General features: G+C 41.3%; 1 protein-coding gene across 3 annotated transcripts in view; it reads left to right on the top strand.

Annotated features, from left to right (window-relative positions):
- Positions 1-15,223, top strand: part of MACF1 (microtubule actin crosslinking factor 1) — a 385,648-nt gene that overhangs the window by 115,693 nt on the left and 254,732 nt on the right. For all 3 annotated transcript variants that reach the window (XM_058303848.2, XM_058303845.2, XM_058303843.2), the window contains exon 2: positions 12,667-12,728. In XM_058303848.2, coding sequence (XP_058159831.1) covers positions 12,667-12,728 — 62 coding nt within the window. The remainder of the gene's footprint in view (positions 1-12,666; positions 12,729-15,223) is intronic.

Here is a 15,223-nt window from a genome sequence, read left to right as displayed (position 1 = left end):
TCTCATAGACAGCAGGCGTTTTGGACAGATGAGTATGTAATTTTGGTCAGGTTATTTAACCTTTTAAGTCTTAATATTTTCATGTCTAAAATGTAAATTATAATACCTTTTCTCAGAGTATTGCTGCTGGGATTAAATGAGATATTTAAAGTTCTTAGTACCTGTGAACTAAGTTAAGTTTAGCTTAGTTTATCTATTACCTTTAAATGTGTTAGAGACTGGGATAAAAAGAGACAAAGACAGTTCCTGCTCTCAGTGAATTTAAATCTGATAATGGAAGAGGTTACTAAATATGAATCAGGAAATGTTCAGTCCTTTTTTTCTCCTCTTTCCTATTCCTGTTACATTCCTTTTCCTCGGGCAAGGTCAGTTCTACAAGGACCCTTCCTTTCTAAGGCTGTCTAACAAGAGGCTAGTAAGAGGGACAAACTAAGTAGAGTTTTCACAGGTTTTTGGGATGTTAACAGATTAGACAAGGAGGGATTAAGTCAGTTGTGAGTCCCATTACCAGTAAGTGGTAGTAGAATTATTTGCAGTTTATAGGTGAGAAGGATGCCCTGTGGGGAATGAAGGAAGAGGTCGGTGGACTGAGGCAGGGCGCTGGACTTGTTTTAACTGACTGGCCTAATAGGCAAGTTCATGTTTGCTTTTTTTCACTTGTAATCTTTGGGTCTAATCTCTGGAAATTTGCTTTCTTGGATGCTGCTCTTCCCTCCCTTGCTTGAAAGCAGCATTAGATTGAATAAGTTGTTCTATTTAGGGAGTTAGAGCAGAGGGCCAGTGATTAGGTCCTTATCTGTGGTGGGGCCTTTTTGAGTAGTGTGGGGCCAGGACTGGAGTGTCTGTTCTGACATAGACAGAAGCTCAACTTTTCTATCCTGTGGTTGGGTCAGAATTGTGAAAAAGCAGTAGATGGGCTGGGCTATCTGAATAAAAAAGCCCTTCATTGTGACTCTTTCGTTATTCCAGTGCCTGGCACAGTTATCCACATTTCAGAAAACAGTTTGTACAAACAAGCAGGCAACTCTCACTGATGGATAAAGGGATTTCTGGCACAACTGAGTTAAATGCAGTGACTGCAAAGATAAAGTGGGTGGGTCTGGGAAGACTTTGGAATGACATTCCCTGCCGGATGAAGGGTAAGAATGGAGCAGCAAGCAAATGGTATTTTTAAAGTTGATGAAATCTGCTGTGCTAAACTACCTGGTAAGCCGGCTAAAACTGGACTACTCTATAAAGTTAATGAAGTCACTGTGGAGAGATTGTGACTCTTCCTTTAGGTAGCTTTAAGAGTGGGGAAATGAAGCTCCCTTTGGAATACAGGAATCTGTTAGCAGTGGACAATGTGTGCTTGCTCCATGATAGTCTTGAGACCTGTTCACTTCGTTAACATTTTATACTTACTTCTGCCTGAGAAGGGGCAGACCCGAGGAGCAGGTTGTTGGGCAATGGATGTACTGTTCCTGACTTGGAAGTAAGCCGTTTTAGGTCAAGCTGTCCTTCAATTGCCTGAAGATTCACCAAGTCATAGCTTCTGCTCTGCAAATGGATGGTAACCTGAAGACCAATTCCTACTTGCTCAGACTTAATTTCTTGGCTGAACTTTCATATATGAAGCTTCAATTTGTTTGCTGTTGTTAGTCTGGAAACACTTTGCTGGTGTCCCTTTTGAATAGGATGCCATTTGCCTGAAGATCTGGACCCAGTTTTTGGAAGTGCCCTGGGGAGGAGCTTCTCTGACCTCAACGGGAGGAGGGCAATAGGAAGTGGTGGGTGGAGTCACTTCTCCATACTTCTGCCTCTCTTTATCGAGCAGCCAGGTCTCTGTTCACTTCGCAGCCCTTTTTAAGGAGCTGCAGAGGGCACACAGGCCACTAACTGGAGGTTGTGTGGGACCCCCTCCTTTTAGGCGGGGTCAGCAGAAGCAGGGGTGCCATGTGGCCCATTTACCACGATGAGCACAAGTTCCACGCCCACCTGGCTTGCCGCATGTGCTGTATGGGTTAGTATATGTTTTTCCTTGTCTGTGCTGGAGGATCCCATATAACCCTTGCTCTCTTTGTCTCATAGGAGTACATGGTCTTTGAAGCCTTGCAGGCGTTACTTCAGGCTTGTTAAAATGTGCAATAGAAGAAACGGGTGCCCTACTTCCTGGGGAACTTCATAAGCTTGTAGTGACTGAGCAGTTAACCGCTTAATCTTTGGGTGTGGGACTTTTTTTTTATAGAGCTTGAATTCATGCTCATGCGCCTGTCTGTATCAGGAAACTACTTTTAAATTATGTTTCATAGTGCTGAAAGCCCAGGGTGTATTTTTAGCAGAAGTTGGTTCGTTACGGAGTCCATGTCTTAGCGGGCTGGGAGGGGGAGAGAGGAGTCGTGGCCTAGGTTTCCTCTTTGGGGCTTATTGCTAATTCTCTTACACCTACTTGACTGTCAGCTGTGACAAAGAGAAAAACGGTCTGGGGATGGGAACCTAAAGAAGAGTTGGGACTAGGCTAGTGTCACATTGCTGTGACTTAGATAAGTCTTGATAAGGGAGGACTTAATTTAAAGAACTAGTTCTGTGACCTTGAGTGACCCAACATTTTTGGACATAGGTTTCCATGGTTCCCAAACTGTTGCGCATACAGACTGGTGCTGGACTGACACAAAGGTTTTGCCAATCCTCAGTAAAATGAAAAAGATAAGGAAAATGTAGTATGTTTTTCATAAAGCTAAGCTTATTTGAATACCTGTCCTTTATTCTGAAATTGTCTTTCCTACTTTTTTGATGTTAAAATGTCCATTTTTTAAAATAAAAAAACTATTAGATCAAAGTTTTAAGATATTCTTACTTAGCAAAATGAAAAGTTGAAAACTTTGTTAGTCTTTCTAATTTATTTTGGAAAATTTACTGGTCTGTGAAATTCAAGTTCAGGAACCATTGGATTGATAATCTAGTTCTAGTATCTTTTGATTTTGTACTAAGAATCTCCAAAACAGAACAAAATTATGACCCAAATAAGCAGATTTTCACTGAAATTGAAATTACTGGTTGTTTAATTGGACTGAGAGAGAATGTGACAAGAAATCCAAGAGAGGGGGAGTAGCAGAGCTAGGTTCTTACTTTTTCTCTTCACCACTAAGCTAATATTGCCGAATATTTAGGTGCTTTATTTTAAAAAGATTTATTTAATTTATTTACTTCTCTTCACCCCCTCATTGTTTGAACTTACTGTGTACTGCGTCTTTAGGAGGCAATGGGAACTGAACCAGGACCTCCGATGTTGGAGAGAGCCACCTCCTTTCCCTGCTTTGTTGTGTCTCTCGCTGTTTTTCCTTCTTGGTCTCTTGTTGCATCATCTAGTCAAGTCAGCTTGCCGCACCTGCATGTCTCTGTCAGCTTGCTGTCTTGCTCATTTTTCTTTAGGAGGCACTAGGAACTTCTACTCCCTGCTTAGTTGTGTCTCTCACTATGTTTTTCTTCTTGTGTCTCCTGTTGTGTCATCATGTTGTGTCAGCTTGCCACATCTGCCCTTCATGCCAGCTTGTTGGCTTCTTTGGAGGCACTGGGAACCGAACCATGGACCTCCCATGTGGTAGGCGGAAGCTCAGTTGTCTGAGCCACATCTGCTTCCCTTTATGTGTTTTCTGAGAAATAAAACTGGCACCATAATAATGTTTGAGATTCGAGGAGGGGCAAATCTAGTCAGTTATTATCATGTGTTGTAACTTGTTATCTTTCCTATATCATTGAGATCTCCTCCCTGGGTCCTAGAGGAAAGAACCTTTTGCATCTTAAAGTGCTTGGAGATAATCTGCAGATAAACAAGAGGGACCTTATTTCTGAATCCAGCAGAAAAATAGAACATTATATCTTCCAGTTCAACCTACTCTGTTTAGTCCCATGGAGGCAGTGTGGCCAGAATGGGCTTTAGCATTAACTGTCTGCCTGGGGCTCCTGCTTTAGCACCCCATAGATACATGTCATGGACAGGTTGCTTAACATTTCTGTGCCCCAGTTACTGCATTTGTTAAATGGGGATTAAAATGGACCCTATCTCATGAAGTCATTTTTAGGAATATACAGTATTAAAGCACTTAGTCCAGTACTTCACATGTAATAAGGTAAATGCTAGCTGGTAGTTTTGGTGGAATTATAATGTGAAATTTATGTAGTATTCATTGCTGAACTTCATCTAATCTCATTATACAAGTTCAGACACACTAATATGTACCTTGTTTGCTGGAGCAAAGACTCCTTTGTTTCATTGATTGGGGTGTCTTAGCTGCTAGAGAGGTTGACTATCTCTCTATGAGCCAGGCCTAATTATAGATCCATTCTGGGAGGAAAGGACAGATAAGCAGCAGTTGGGTTTTCTAGCAGAGATGTCTTTTGATGGTACAGCTAATACTTTTATACTTAAATCTGTACTTTTTAAAAGACTACCTAAGTGATTTTGGTATTACCACAGACAGGTATTTGGGAGCCATTGACCTAGTCTAAACCTTATTTTATAGATGAAACTCAGACTCAAAGAGAGGAAATAAGTGCCATGTGAAGGTAAGAACTGTAGGTTAGAGTTCAGGAAATCCAAGTTAGAGACCTAGTTCTGCTTCTAACTGTGTGACTTTGATTAAGTTCTTTCATCTCTCTGGGCCTCAGTTTCTTCATCTTTAAGATGGTTTTAGAAGACTCTTAAACCTCTTTGTCTTTCTGTATCTACGAACTATTAGCTTTTCTGAATGTATCCTCTGATACTCTAGAAACTATTAAGCTTTTCTCCCTCTTAATGGGACTCTTCCTCCATCTTTGTGACTTTTCTTTTGCCACCACTGCCTACTCCTGGCTTATTTCTTTATCTCGCTTCTGTTCTGTATTCTCCAGTTTCCAATAATGCAAAGAATTATCATTAATGAAGCTCAGGATTTCCTAAGAAATAAGTTAAAATTTTAGTTTTGCATTGACATTTTAAGAGTTATCACTTCCCCAAATCCCCCAAGTCTCAATCCTCTTTGTGACTTTCTTAGTCTGTATTGACACTTGGTGATAGCTGCCTTTCAGGAATCCCTATTATAGATATATAGTATTATAGTTTTCACCTCCACTCTTCCCACTTGATTATATGGGACTGTATTGTGTTACCTTTCATTAATATCATAGGAGGCCATAAAGTGTTGTGATTAAAAGTGTAGGAAGGGAAAATGGATGTGGCTCAACCAACTGGGCTCCCGTCTACCATATAGGAGGTCCAGGGTTTGATGCCCAGGGCCTCCTAGTGGAGGCAAGCTGGCCTACGTAGAGTGCCGGCCCATGCGGGAATGTGCGCCCACACAGGAGTGCCGCCCTGCGTGGGAATGCTGCCCTGTGTGGAAATGCTGCCCAACACGGGAAAGCCACCCTGCACAATAGTGCCGGCCAACACAGAGCACTGGCACAGCAAGATGACACAACAAGAGACAAAGAGGAGGGAAAATAAGAAGAAGTAGCAGAACAGGGAGTTGAGGTAGAGCAAGAGAGTAATCACCTCTCTCCCACTCCGGAAGGTCCCAGGATCGGTTCCTAATGAGAATACATGCAGACACAGAAGAACACACAGACAATGGACACAGAGAGCAGACAATGGTGGGCGGGAGGGGGAAGGGGAATAAATAAAATAAATCTTAAAAAAAAAGTGCAGAAGGAAAGCCAATACGGCTGAAGCAAACGGGCTCCCGCCTACCACGTGGGAGGTCTCTAGTTTGGTTCCCGGTGCCTCCTAAAGAAGACATGAGCCAGCGCAATGGGCAGGTGTGGCAAGCTGACACAACAAGATGATGCAACAAGAGACACAAGAAGGAAAACATAATGAGAGACACGACAAAGCAGGGAGCCGAGGTTCCCAGTGCCTCCTAAAGAGGATGAGCAGGATGGCAAGCTGGCACAACCGGCACGCGTGGCAGGCTGATGTGACTAGATGGTGAGATGAGACACAAGAGAAAAAACGCAATGAGAGACACAACAAAGCAGGGAATGGAGGTGGTTTAAGCAGTTAGTCACCTCCCTCCCACATTGGAGGTCCTAGGTTCAGTTCTTGGTGCCTCCTAAAGAAACAAAGAAGATGAATAGACACAGCAAGTGCATACTATGAGGGGGTGGGGAGAGATAAATAAATAAAATAAATCTTAAAAAAAAAAGTCTAGGATTTGAAGGCTAGCAGATTTTGATTTGAATTTCAATTCTACTACTTATTTACTATGTGACCTTTAGCAAATTACTAAACTTCTAAGTATCAATATGCTGAACTATAAAATGAGGATAAGTAATACATACTTGATAGAGCTGTGAAGATTAAGTTAAATACTAAATGAGATAGGTCTCACACATGGTAAACGCAATAAATATCAATATCAGTCTTATCTTCCAAAGTATGTTTGTATGCTTCTGAGGAGAAGAATCCTTTATAACACTGGTGCCACTATAAATTGTTAGTAAGTACTTTTTAATTGCTTGATCATTCAGTTCAGCCATTCTCCTTTGAACTTACATGGGGACCATTAAGTGATCTAGATGTTACAAGAAGAAAGCTGTAACTGTAGAAGACACATCTGAGTGGGAATCCCTACTTCCTGCTGAAAAGAAGTCTTAATTGTCATTTGAGATCATTTCTTAGTCTGACTTTGAAAGTATCATCTTAACGTTTTCTTGTAGATATAACCTTGGCACATAGGGATCTTTCAGTACATATTTGTTAAATGGATGTTGTCCTAAATGTTGGCTGTTGATGGAGATTTAAAGTGTGGCTCTTGACTCCAAAGAACTCACAGAAATAGGGACAGATTGAGAAATATGACTTACATACAGAGATACCTAACTCTTGTTTTTTTATGTTCACTGCCAAAAAAAGTTGAATAAACTTTTAAGTGCCATGGCCAGAGAGGTCTAAAGAGGGAAGTGGGACTTCAGCTGGACCTTGAAAGGAAGCTCTAAATTAGATAAGCCAAGAAGTGGAGGGTAGGCATTCCAGTTGGGAAACCCAGTGAACGAAAGCAGGAATGTGAAAGGTCTGGGAACAATGAGGAAATGAGAATGGTAGTAGAGCTGTGCTGGGTAAAGTCTAGAGACTAGACTGTACTAGAGTAGATTGTAAATTCCTTCAAGTAAGAGGCACTCTTTATCTTTGTCCTCTTCAACCAGCTAACACATTGTGACATAGTGAATAAACATTAGAACTGAATTTTATAGGATTCTGCAGGACTTTGAATATGCAAACTAAAGAGTTGGACTTCTGAATAGAGGGATGATGTGGGCAAAGGGGTGATTTTGCAAGATTCATTGAAATAGGCTATTTGTTCTACATGCCACAGCCTTGGCCATCAATTGTTACGCTTTCAAATCTGTATCAATTCTAACTGCTTGTCTGAATGCTAGACCTGTTAGGGGAATGCTCTTGGGTCTGGGCATCTAGGTTCGTGGCTATGTTGTATAAAAGAATTTAAGGACATGCCATAGGGTAGGCAAGGTAGTAAAGAGTTTATTAAGAAACAGTAGTTAAGAGATAAGTATACAACCCGAGACATGGGTTGCGGACACCCAACAGAGCGAGATGCTCACATGGGACCCCCTGGTTAGGCCTTTTAAGACCTTTCCTCCTCTCATTCCTAATGTTGGGAAGGGGTCCTAGGTGTTTGCTCTTCTGAGTGGTTGCCTTAGGATCCCTACCTGTTAACTGTCAGGGGACCAATGGAAGGCCTCTTTGAAGTTATCTGGGATTTCCTTTTGACCCCAGAAAAAGTTTCAAATGGGACCACATGATCAGGGTTTCCAGGGGTCTTTCTGGCTTTGCTTTTAGTAGCAGCCATAATCTTTTTGCTGATGGAGGATCTTACCTCTATGTCGATGGATGGTGCCTTGCTGAAGTTTGGGGTGGCTGTGGCAATTTCTTAAAATAAGATGCAGACTTAAAAGTTTGCTGCATTGATCGACTCTCACAAAAGATTTCTCTGTGGCTTGATAGCATTTTTTCCACAATAGAACTTTCAAATTTGGAGTCAGTCCTCTCAAACCCTGCTGCTGCTTTATCAACTAAGTTTATGTAATATTCTAATTCCTTTGTCATCATTTCAACAGTGTTCACAGCATCTTCAGTAGGAGTAGAGTCCATCTCAAAGAAATATTTTCTTTGCTCCATAAAAAGCAGCTACTCATCCATTCATATTTTATCATGAGATTTCAGCAATTTGGCCACATCTTCAGGATCCACATCTAATTCTAGTTCACTTGCTATTTCCACCACATCTGCAGTTAACTTCCTCCATGACATCTTGCACCCCTCAAAGTCATCCATGAGGATTGGAAGCAACTTCTTCCAAAATCTTGTTAACGCTGGTATTTTTACCTCCTCCTATGAGTCAAAAATGTTCTTAATGGCATCTTGAATGGTGAATCCTTTCCAGAAGAATTTCAATTTACTTTACCCACATCCATCAGAAGAATCACTATTGCAGCTATAGCCTTAGGGAATGTATTTCTTAAATAAGACTTGAAAGTCAAAATGACCCCTTGATCCATGGGCTACAGAATGGGTGTTGTGTTACAGGCATTAAAACAACATTAATTTTGTTATATATCTCCATCAGAGCTCTTATTTTTATTTATTTATCCTCCTACCCGCCTTTCTTTGTGCTCGCTGTCTGCTCATCTTCTTTTTTTTAGGAGGTATAGGGAACTGAACCTAGGTCCTATCATGTGGGAGGGAGGCACTTAATTGCTTGAGCCACTTCCACTGCCTCTTTGTTGTGTCTCATCATGTTTCCTTGCTGTGTCTCTTGGTTGTGTCATCTCATTGCGTCATCTTGTAGCATCAGCTTGCTGTCTTGTCATCCTCTTTAGGAGGCACTGGGAACCGAACTGGGGCCTCCCATGTGGTAGGCAGGAGCTCAATCTCTTGAGCCATATCTGCTTCCCAGAGCACAGTTTTGTTCCTCAAATGCAGGCTTTCATTCCAAGCCCATACTAGTCCTCGAATTGCTTCTAGTTGAGTAGGGCAGATAGACAAGTAAACATTGATACCCTGCAATAAACACAAGAGGAAAATTACCTAATATAATGTATATGACAGATGGAAAAAGCTCCTGGAGTAGGTAATAATTGAATTGAATGCTGAAGAATAAGTAGTCAGAGAAGGGGGCTAGCTGTATGTCTGCACAGGAAACAGTATATGCCAAGGCATGGGAGTATGAGAAAAAATGTCCCTTTGGGGGAAATTGCAAGTTGTCCAGCAAGGCTGGAAATTAGAGTTTTTATGGAGGGGTGGAGAGGATTAAGTGGCAGATAGGCATCACATCATGTTGGATCTTTTAAGGTTTAGTTAGAGTCACTCTTCTGGGAAACTTTTCACTAACCTCCCATGTTTCCCTTCCTGCTCAGGCAGGTGTAACCACTTCTCTTATGCTCTTGAACCTTCTGTATTTAACTTTGTTATGGCACTCATCAAGCTTTATTGAAGTTTTTCTCTTCTCTGCTAGACTGTGATCTCTTTTAAACGTAGGAACTGTTACTTTGACACCTTTATTGCCAGAGTTAAACACAGACTTTCTAGAAGCTAGATCCTTTAACAAAGATTTTTTCAGAGAATAAATGAGTGAATGATTGAGCTAGATTTTAAAGAATAAATAGCATTGGTATAGTGGAGAGGAAGAGAGCAGCATGTATGAGCAAAGCATCAGTGATTTAGATGAGACTGTAATTGGCAAGCTGATTCTGATTCAGTCTGCAGATGATGACATGAGCTTGGTAAGGATGTTGGAAATGTTTGATAACTGTATCAGCATCTAAAATGAACAAAATATACTGGAATGACAGTGGTAAAATCTAGTAAGGATTATAGCTTGAAGTACTTGCAGGACTCTTATTAAATGAGAGATAGATTAGACCTAAAAAAAAAAAATTCGAATAGTCTCAAATGAGGACCAATAGACAGAATTTATAAGGAAGCAGATTATGCACCCTGTGCAAAAAAAAGGACAGCCCATCCAGGAGTGGCACTGCATACATGGAGAGCTGATGCAGCAAGATGACTCAACAAAAAGAGGCACAGATTCCCGGTGCCACTGAGAATGCAAGCAGACACAGAAGGACACACAATGAATGGACACAAGAGAGCAGATGATGGGGGGTTAGGAGTGAAAGGGAGAAAAATAAATAAAATAAATCTTTTTTAAAAAACTAAAAAAACAACCAATTTTTGGTATTTTGCATCAGCACCCATTTGGCTGACTAATACAGAATTTGGTACTGAGGAGTGGTAATTGCTTTTGCAATTACCAAAATGCTGGAATGGTTTTTATGAAGGGGGTCTTTTTTGGAGGAATTGTGAGATGCTTGATGGAAAAGGCCTAGATCACTTTGAAGAGACTGTTGATAGCAATATGGATGCTAAAGAGACTTTTTATGATGCCCTAGAAGTAAATGATGAAACTATTATTGGAAACTGGAGGAAAGGCAATCTGTGTTTTAAAGTTGCAGAGAACTTAGCAAGATTAACTCCAGGTGTTTTATGGAAGGTAGAATTTGAAAATGGCAAGCCTGGGCATTTAGCTGAAGAAATTTCCAAAGTAAACCCAGAGAATGCGGCTTGGCTTCTGCTTGCAGCTTATAGCAAAATGCTAGATGAGAGATATTGAGGACTGAACTGTTGGGCCCAAAGAAAACAGAAACTGATTCTGGAAATTCCAAGCCTCTGGAAATCAAGCTCCCAGAATGAAAGTGTCCCTTTGGAGGACTTAACTAAACTTGGAACTTGCAACTCAGGATTGAAGATGCAGTTATCTTGGAAAGGCTTGTGGAAAGTGTTACTGTCTGATGGCTTGGACCTCTGCTTCTTGCATGCTAAACCAACAAGGTTTTTGAAAGAACCGTATGTACAGAACCACTGTCATCTTGGACTAAAAGGACATGGAAAGGAGAAATTGAAGGAGAAACAGGTTTAAGAGGAAAACCATGGAAGCTGAGATCTGAAATTAAGACATCTATGATAGGAAGAGATAATTCCTTCCAAAGCAGGATAAGATAGGACAAATATGAGAGCAAGAGGCGTAATATTTCAAGGCTGAAGAAAGTAAAGGTAGATTCAGAGACAGAAATGAGGGAGCACTATTGAATGCCTACATATTCAGAAAAATAAATGGACAGTGCAGTCACCTGAAAGTAGAGAGCGAGAATTGGCATAGTTTGGAATGCTACCCATGTGACTTTTACTAGGCAGTCAGTAAGATGAGAATAACTAGGCAAGAGGGGGAGAGAGCCCAGCTGAGTGAAGTATGTATGGATTATTAGTGAACCAGATTTATGTAATTCTATGTTCTTCTGAAAAGGTCTTTGACTTAGAGAAGAAATGGAAGAGTCAAGCAATGATTGTAATTCAGGTGTGGAGATTGTCATGGAGAACATAGTAGTAGAAGGTTAGGCAGGTGAGATTCCTTGGGGTATTAAATTGCTTAACTGTGTTGTCTAGCATAGATGGGGATAATCTTAGATATTACTAATGTATAAGGTGAGATAAGACTATAGTAATTGAAATTGAGGAGAATGTTAAGAAGATTGTGTTGGAGAGGGAATGAGCCCAGACTGTTGCAGTGTGGTGGCTGGATATGAACTGGAGATGAAGGTCAATGGAGCCAAATTGGCATTGTACTTTCAGGTCAGTGTATCAAATACATTGTCAGTATATGTGTTAAAGTAATGTGAAGGTGATGGCAGAGGATACATGTGGAAATGATAAATTTGAAACAAATTGTCAAGGCAGGTTCAGGTAGATTTGCCATGTGGAAGGGTGTAGGCAGTAGGGAATAACCAATGACAGTGAGGGTGATTTGAATAAGATGGTATAGGGAATGACATGGGCTTCAAATAAATAGAAGAGGAGCAGGGCTGATGGGTCAGCCTTGGCTTTGGGGAATTGGCAGGAGTTGGATAAGGCGAGTCCTCTGTAGGATAGGGCCTCTGTAGAGCAGTCATCATCAAGTGTTGACAGTCTTGTTTCTGTTAAAGTGGAAAGTAAAAAAGTTGAGAATAAAGGGAATATTGCCTACAAAGAAATGAAGTTTCTGCAAGACTTAGGAGAAGAAAGGGAGGGAAGAGATGTATAGTGTGGGTAAACTGGGTAGCTTTGAGAGTTTGGCTGGTTGGTAATGACTAGTGAGGAAATCGGAATGATGGAAGTAGGGGGTAGGAGAGGGAATGGAGTATTGCTAGGCAGATCAGTACATGAAGAGAGATTAACCACTGCACCATGAGTGCCCCAAATGTCATTATACCTTTGTGGGAGGGATGATGCCAAAAGGCCACCCCACCACTTCTGTTGGTAATACTCATGGCTATGGCTCTTTGGAGCTCTTGTTGGTGAGGGAGGGTCACTGTGCACTCCCAGAGAATTATGATGCTAAGGAGTCTCTGCTATGACTTGATTTTTCAGGCACCTGATTCTCCCTATCTGTAAAGTGACATCATGGTCAGTACTTAAAGGGAAATTCAGATAGTCCAAACCTTCCTAACGACAAGAGACACAATCTCCCTCACTGTTCTGTGGGGAAAGCCAACCTTTTTAAGTGGTCCTGGAAAAACTGGGGTGTGGGCAAGGCAGGGGTACGGGAACATTTTGCTTGGGTAGCACTAAGGCAGTGTCTTTTCTGTGTTTCTTTACAGATGAACGGGACCGGGTTCAGAAGAAAACATTCACCAAGTGGGTGAACAAGCACTTGATGAAGGTAGGACTCCTTCATCTATGCTGCCCTAGCCCTGCCTGCTGCTCTTAATCCAAATCTGTCATTCCTGTCTCTCACTCAGTACAGATTGCCTGTCATGTGCTTGAGTCTATGGAAGATATACATGTGACTTTTAAAAAAATTTTAACTAACATGGTCATAATAGTGTGGAAACTTTTACTGGTAAGTTTCTTGTAAAGGGCAGTAATATATGCCATTGCCTCAGAAGGTTGAGGTTGATGATACCATGGGATGATTCCTCAGATTCAAAGAGCACTTCCCTCCTGGATTTACAAATTATTTTGTAAGCCACTTTATTTATTTTTATTTTTTAGTGTGATTACTATGTAAGTATGAGGCAGTGGAGATTTTGCTCTCTCTCCCTTAAAGTGCACAAATCCTGAATGTATACTTGATGAATTTTAAAATGTTTATACACCTGTATAACAACTATATAGATCAAGATACAGAACATTTCTAGAATGGCTAGGATGTTGGGGGTGATTGTTGTTATTATCATTATTATCATTATATTATCATTATTAGTATATTATTAGTCAGCCAAAGGGGTGCTGATACAAAATACCAGAAACTGGTTGGTTTTTATAAAGGGTATTTATTTGGGTAGGAGCTTACAGATTCCAGGCCATAAAGCATAAGTTACTTCCCTCACCAAAGTCTCTGATGACGTCTGTGAGGGTTCAGGCTTCCTGAGTTCCTATGTTTTTGGGGCTTGCTTTTCTCTGGGTTCAAGGTTCCTTCCTTCCTGGTGCTGGCTTTTCTTTCCTCTGAGTGCTGACTTCCCGAGTCTTCAGCATCAAACTGTAACATCAGAAATCCCTGCATCAAAAGCTCCAACTCTGTCCTTTGCCATGCCTTCTTTCTGTGAGTCCCCACCCACCAAGGAGTAGGGATTCAACACCCTAATGACATGGCCCAATCAAAGCCCTAATCATAATTCAGTCATGCCCAGGTACAGATCAGATTACAAGCATAATCCAGTATTTCTTTTTGGAATTCATCAATTATATCAAACTGCTACAAATGGGAAGAAACCAAGGCAGAGACATTTTAAACACCACTGAAGGGAAAATGGTATTACTAATATGACAGTCATGATTTGAAAGCAAGGTCTTTGAGTTTATAATAATTACTACTACTCTGGCAAGGGTCTCTAGTGACCTCTTGCCATATTCACTACTCAGTTTTATCTTTCTTCTATTTGGTTTTTCTGTAGCATTTTATATTGTTGACTAATGACTCCTTAAAACTATTTTTTATTTTACCTTTTAGGACTCTGCTTTTTTCCTGAGTTACCTCTTTCCTCTATGAATGCCTTTTTTTCCCCCCAATCACCCTGTCTCGTTGCCCTCTCTCTGTTCTCTTTGTCCATTTGCTGTGTGTTCATTCTTTCATCTTCTCTTTAGGAGGCCCTGGGAATTGAACCTGGGGCCTCTCCTGTGGAAGAGAGGCGCTCAGTTGCTTGAGCCACCTCTGCTCCCTGCTTTGTTGTTTTTCTCATTGTATTTCCTCTTTGTGTCCCTTGTTTTGTCATCTTGTTGCATCAGCTCTCTGCGCCAGCCTGTCACACCAGCTTGCTGTCTTGTTTGTCTTCTCCAAGAGGCGCCAGAAACTGAACCCGGGACCTCCCATGTGGTAGGCAGGAGCTCAATTGCTTGAGCCACATCTGCTTCCCAGTGAATGCCTTTTTTTTCTCTTTCACTGACTACTTCCCTGTTTATGTTCCCTGGGTTCTAATGTAGGTCCTTTTATCTTATTTTCTGTATTTTTTGGGGGAAATCACATGTTTCAGTCACAGGGACTGTTTGGTTGCATGGAATATGAAGAAACACTAGTAGAAAGGATACAGGATGATCTCACAGGATCCAGTGTCTGGATATAACTGGGTTTTAAGAAAATTCATCATTTATTGGGCAGCTACTTTATCTTTCTTTTTATGAGGCCTTGTAGTCCTTAATTTCGACTTCTTTTTGCATGTCTCTGTCTTACTTTCCTATCTGCTAAAGCAAATACCATACAGTGGGTTTGTTTAAACAGTGGAAATTTATCAGCTCATTGTTTTGAGGCTAGGAGAAGTACAGAATCAAGGTGTCGGCAAGGTAATGTTCTCTCCCTGAAGACTGTGGCATTTTTGGGGCCAGCTGCTGCTGATCCTTGATCCTTGGTTCTTCTGTCAGATGGCAATGCACCTGGCAATGTCTTCTCCTTTTTCCTTTAGGCTTTGTTGACTTCCAGGTTCTTCTATGGCTTTTTCTTTCTGTCTGGATTTCATTCTGCTTAAAAAGGACTCCAGTAATCCAGATTAAAGCCCAATAGGGGAAGCGGACTTGGCCCAGTGGTTAGGGCGTCCGTCTACCACACGGGAGGTCCATGGTCCAAACCCTGGGCCTCCTTGACCTACGTGGAGATGGCCCATGCGCAGTGCTGATGCGCACAGGAAGTGCCCTGCCACGCAGGGGTGTCGCCCGCGTAGGGGA

The sequence above is a fragment of the Dasypus novemcinctus genome, chromosome 9 (genome assembly GCF_030445035.2).
Source record: "Dasypus novemcinctus isolate mDasNov1 chromosome 9, mDasNov1.1.hap2, whole genome shotgun sequence".
Classification (NCBI taxonomy): domain Eukaryota; kingdom Metazoa; phylum Chordata; class Mammalia; order Cingulata; family Dasypodidae; genus Dasypus; species Dasypus novemcinctus.
The sequence above is the reverse complement of the archived record's forward strand: the minus strand, read 5'-3'. Positions and strand labels throughout refer to the sequence as shown.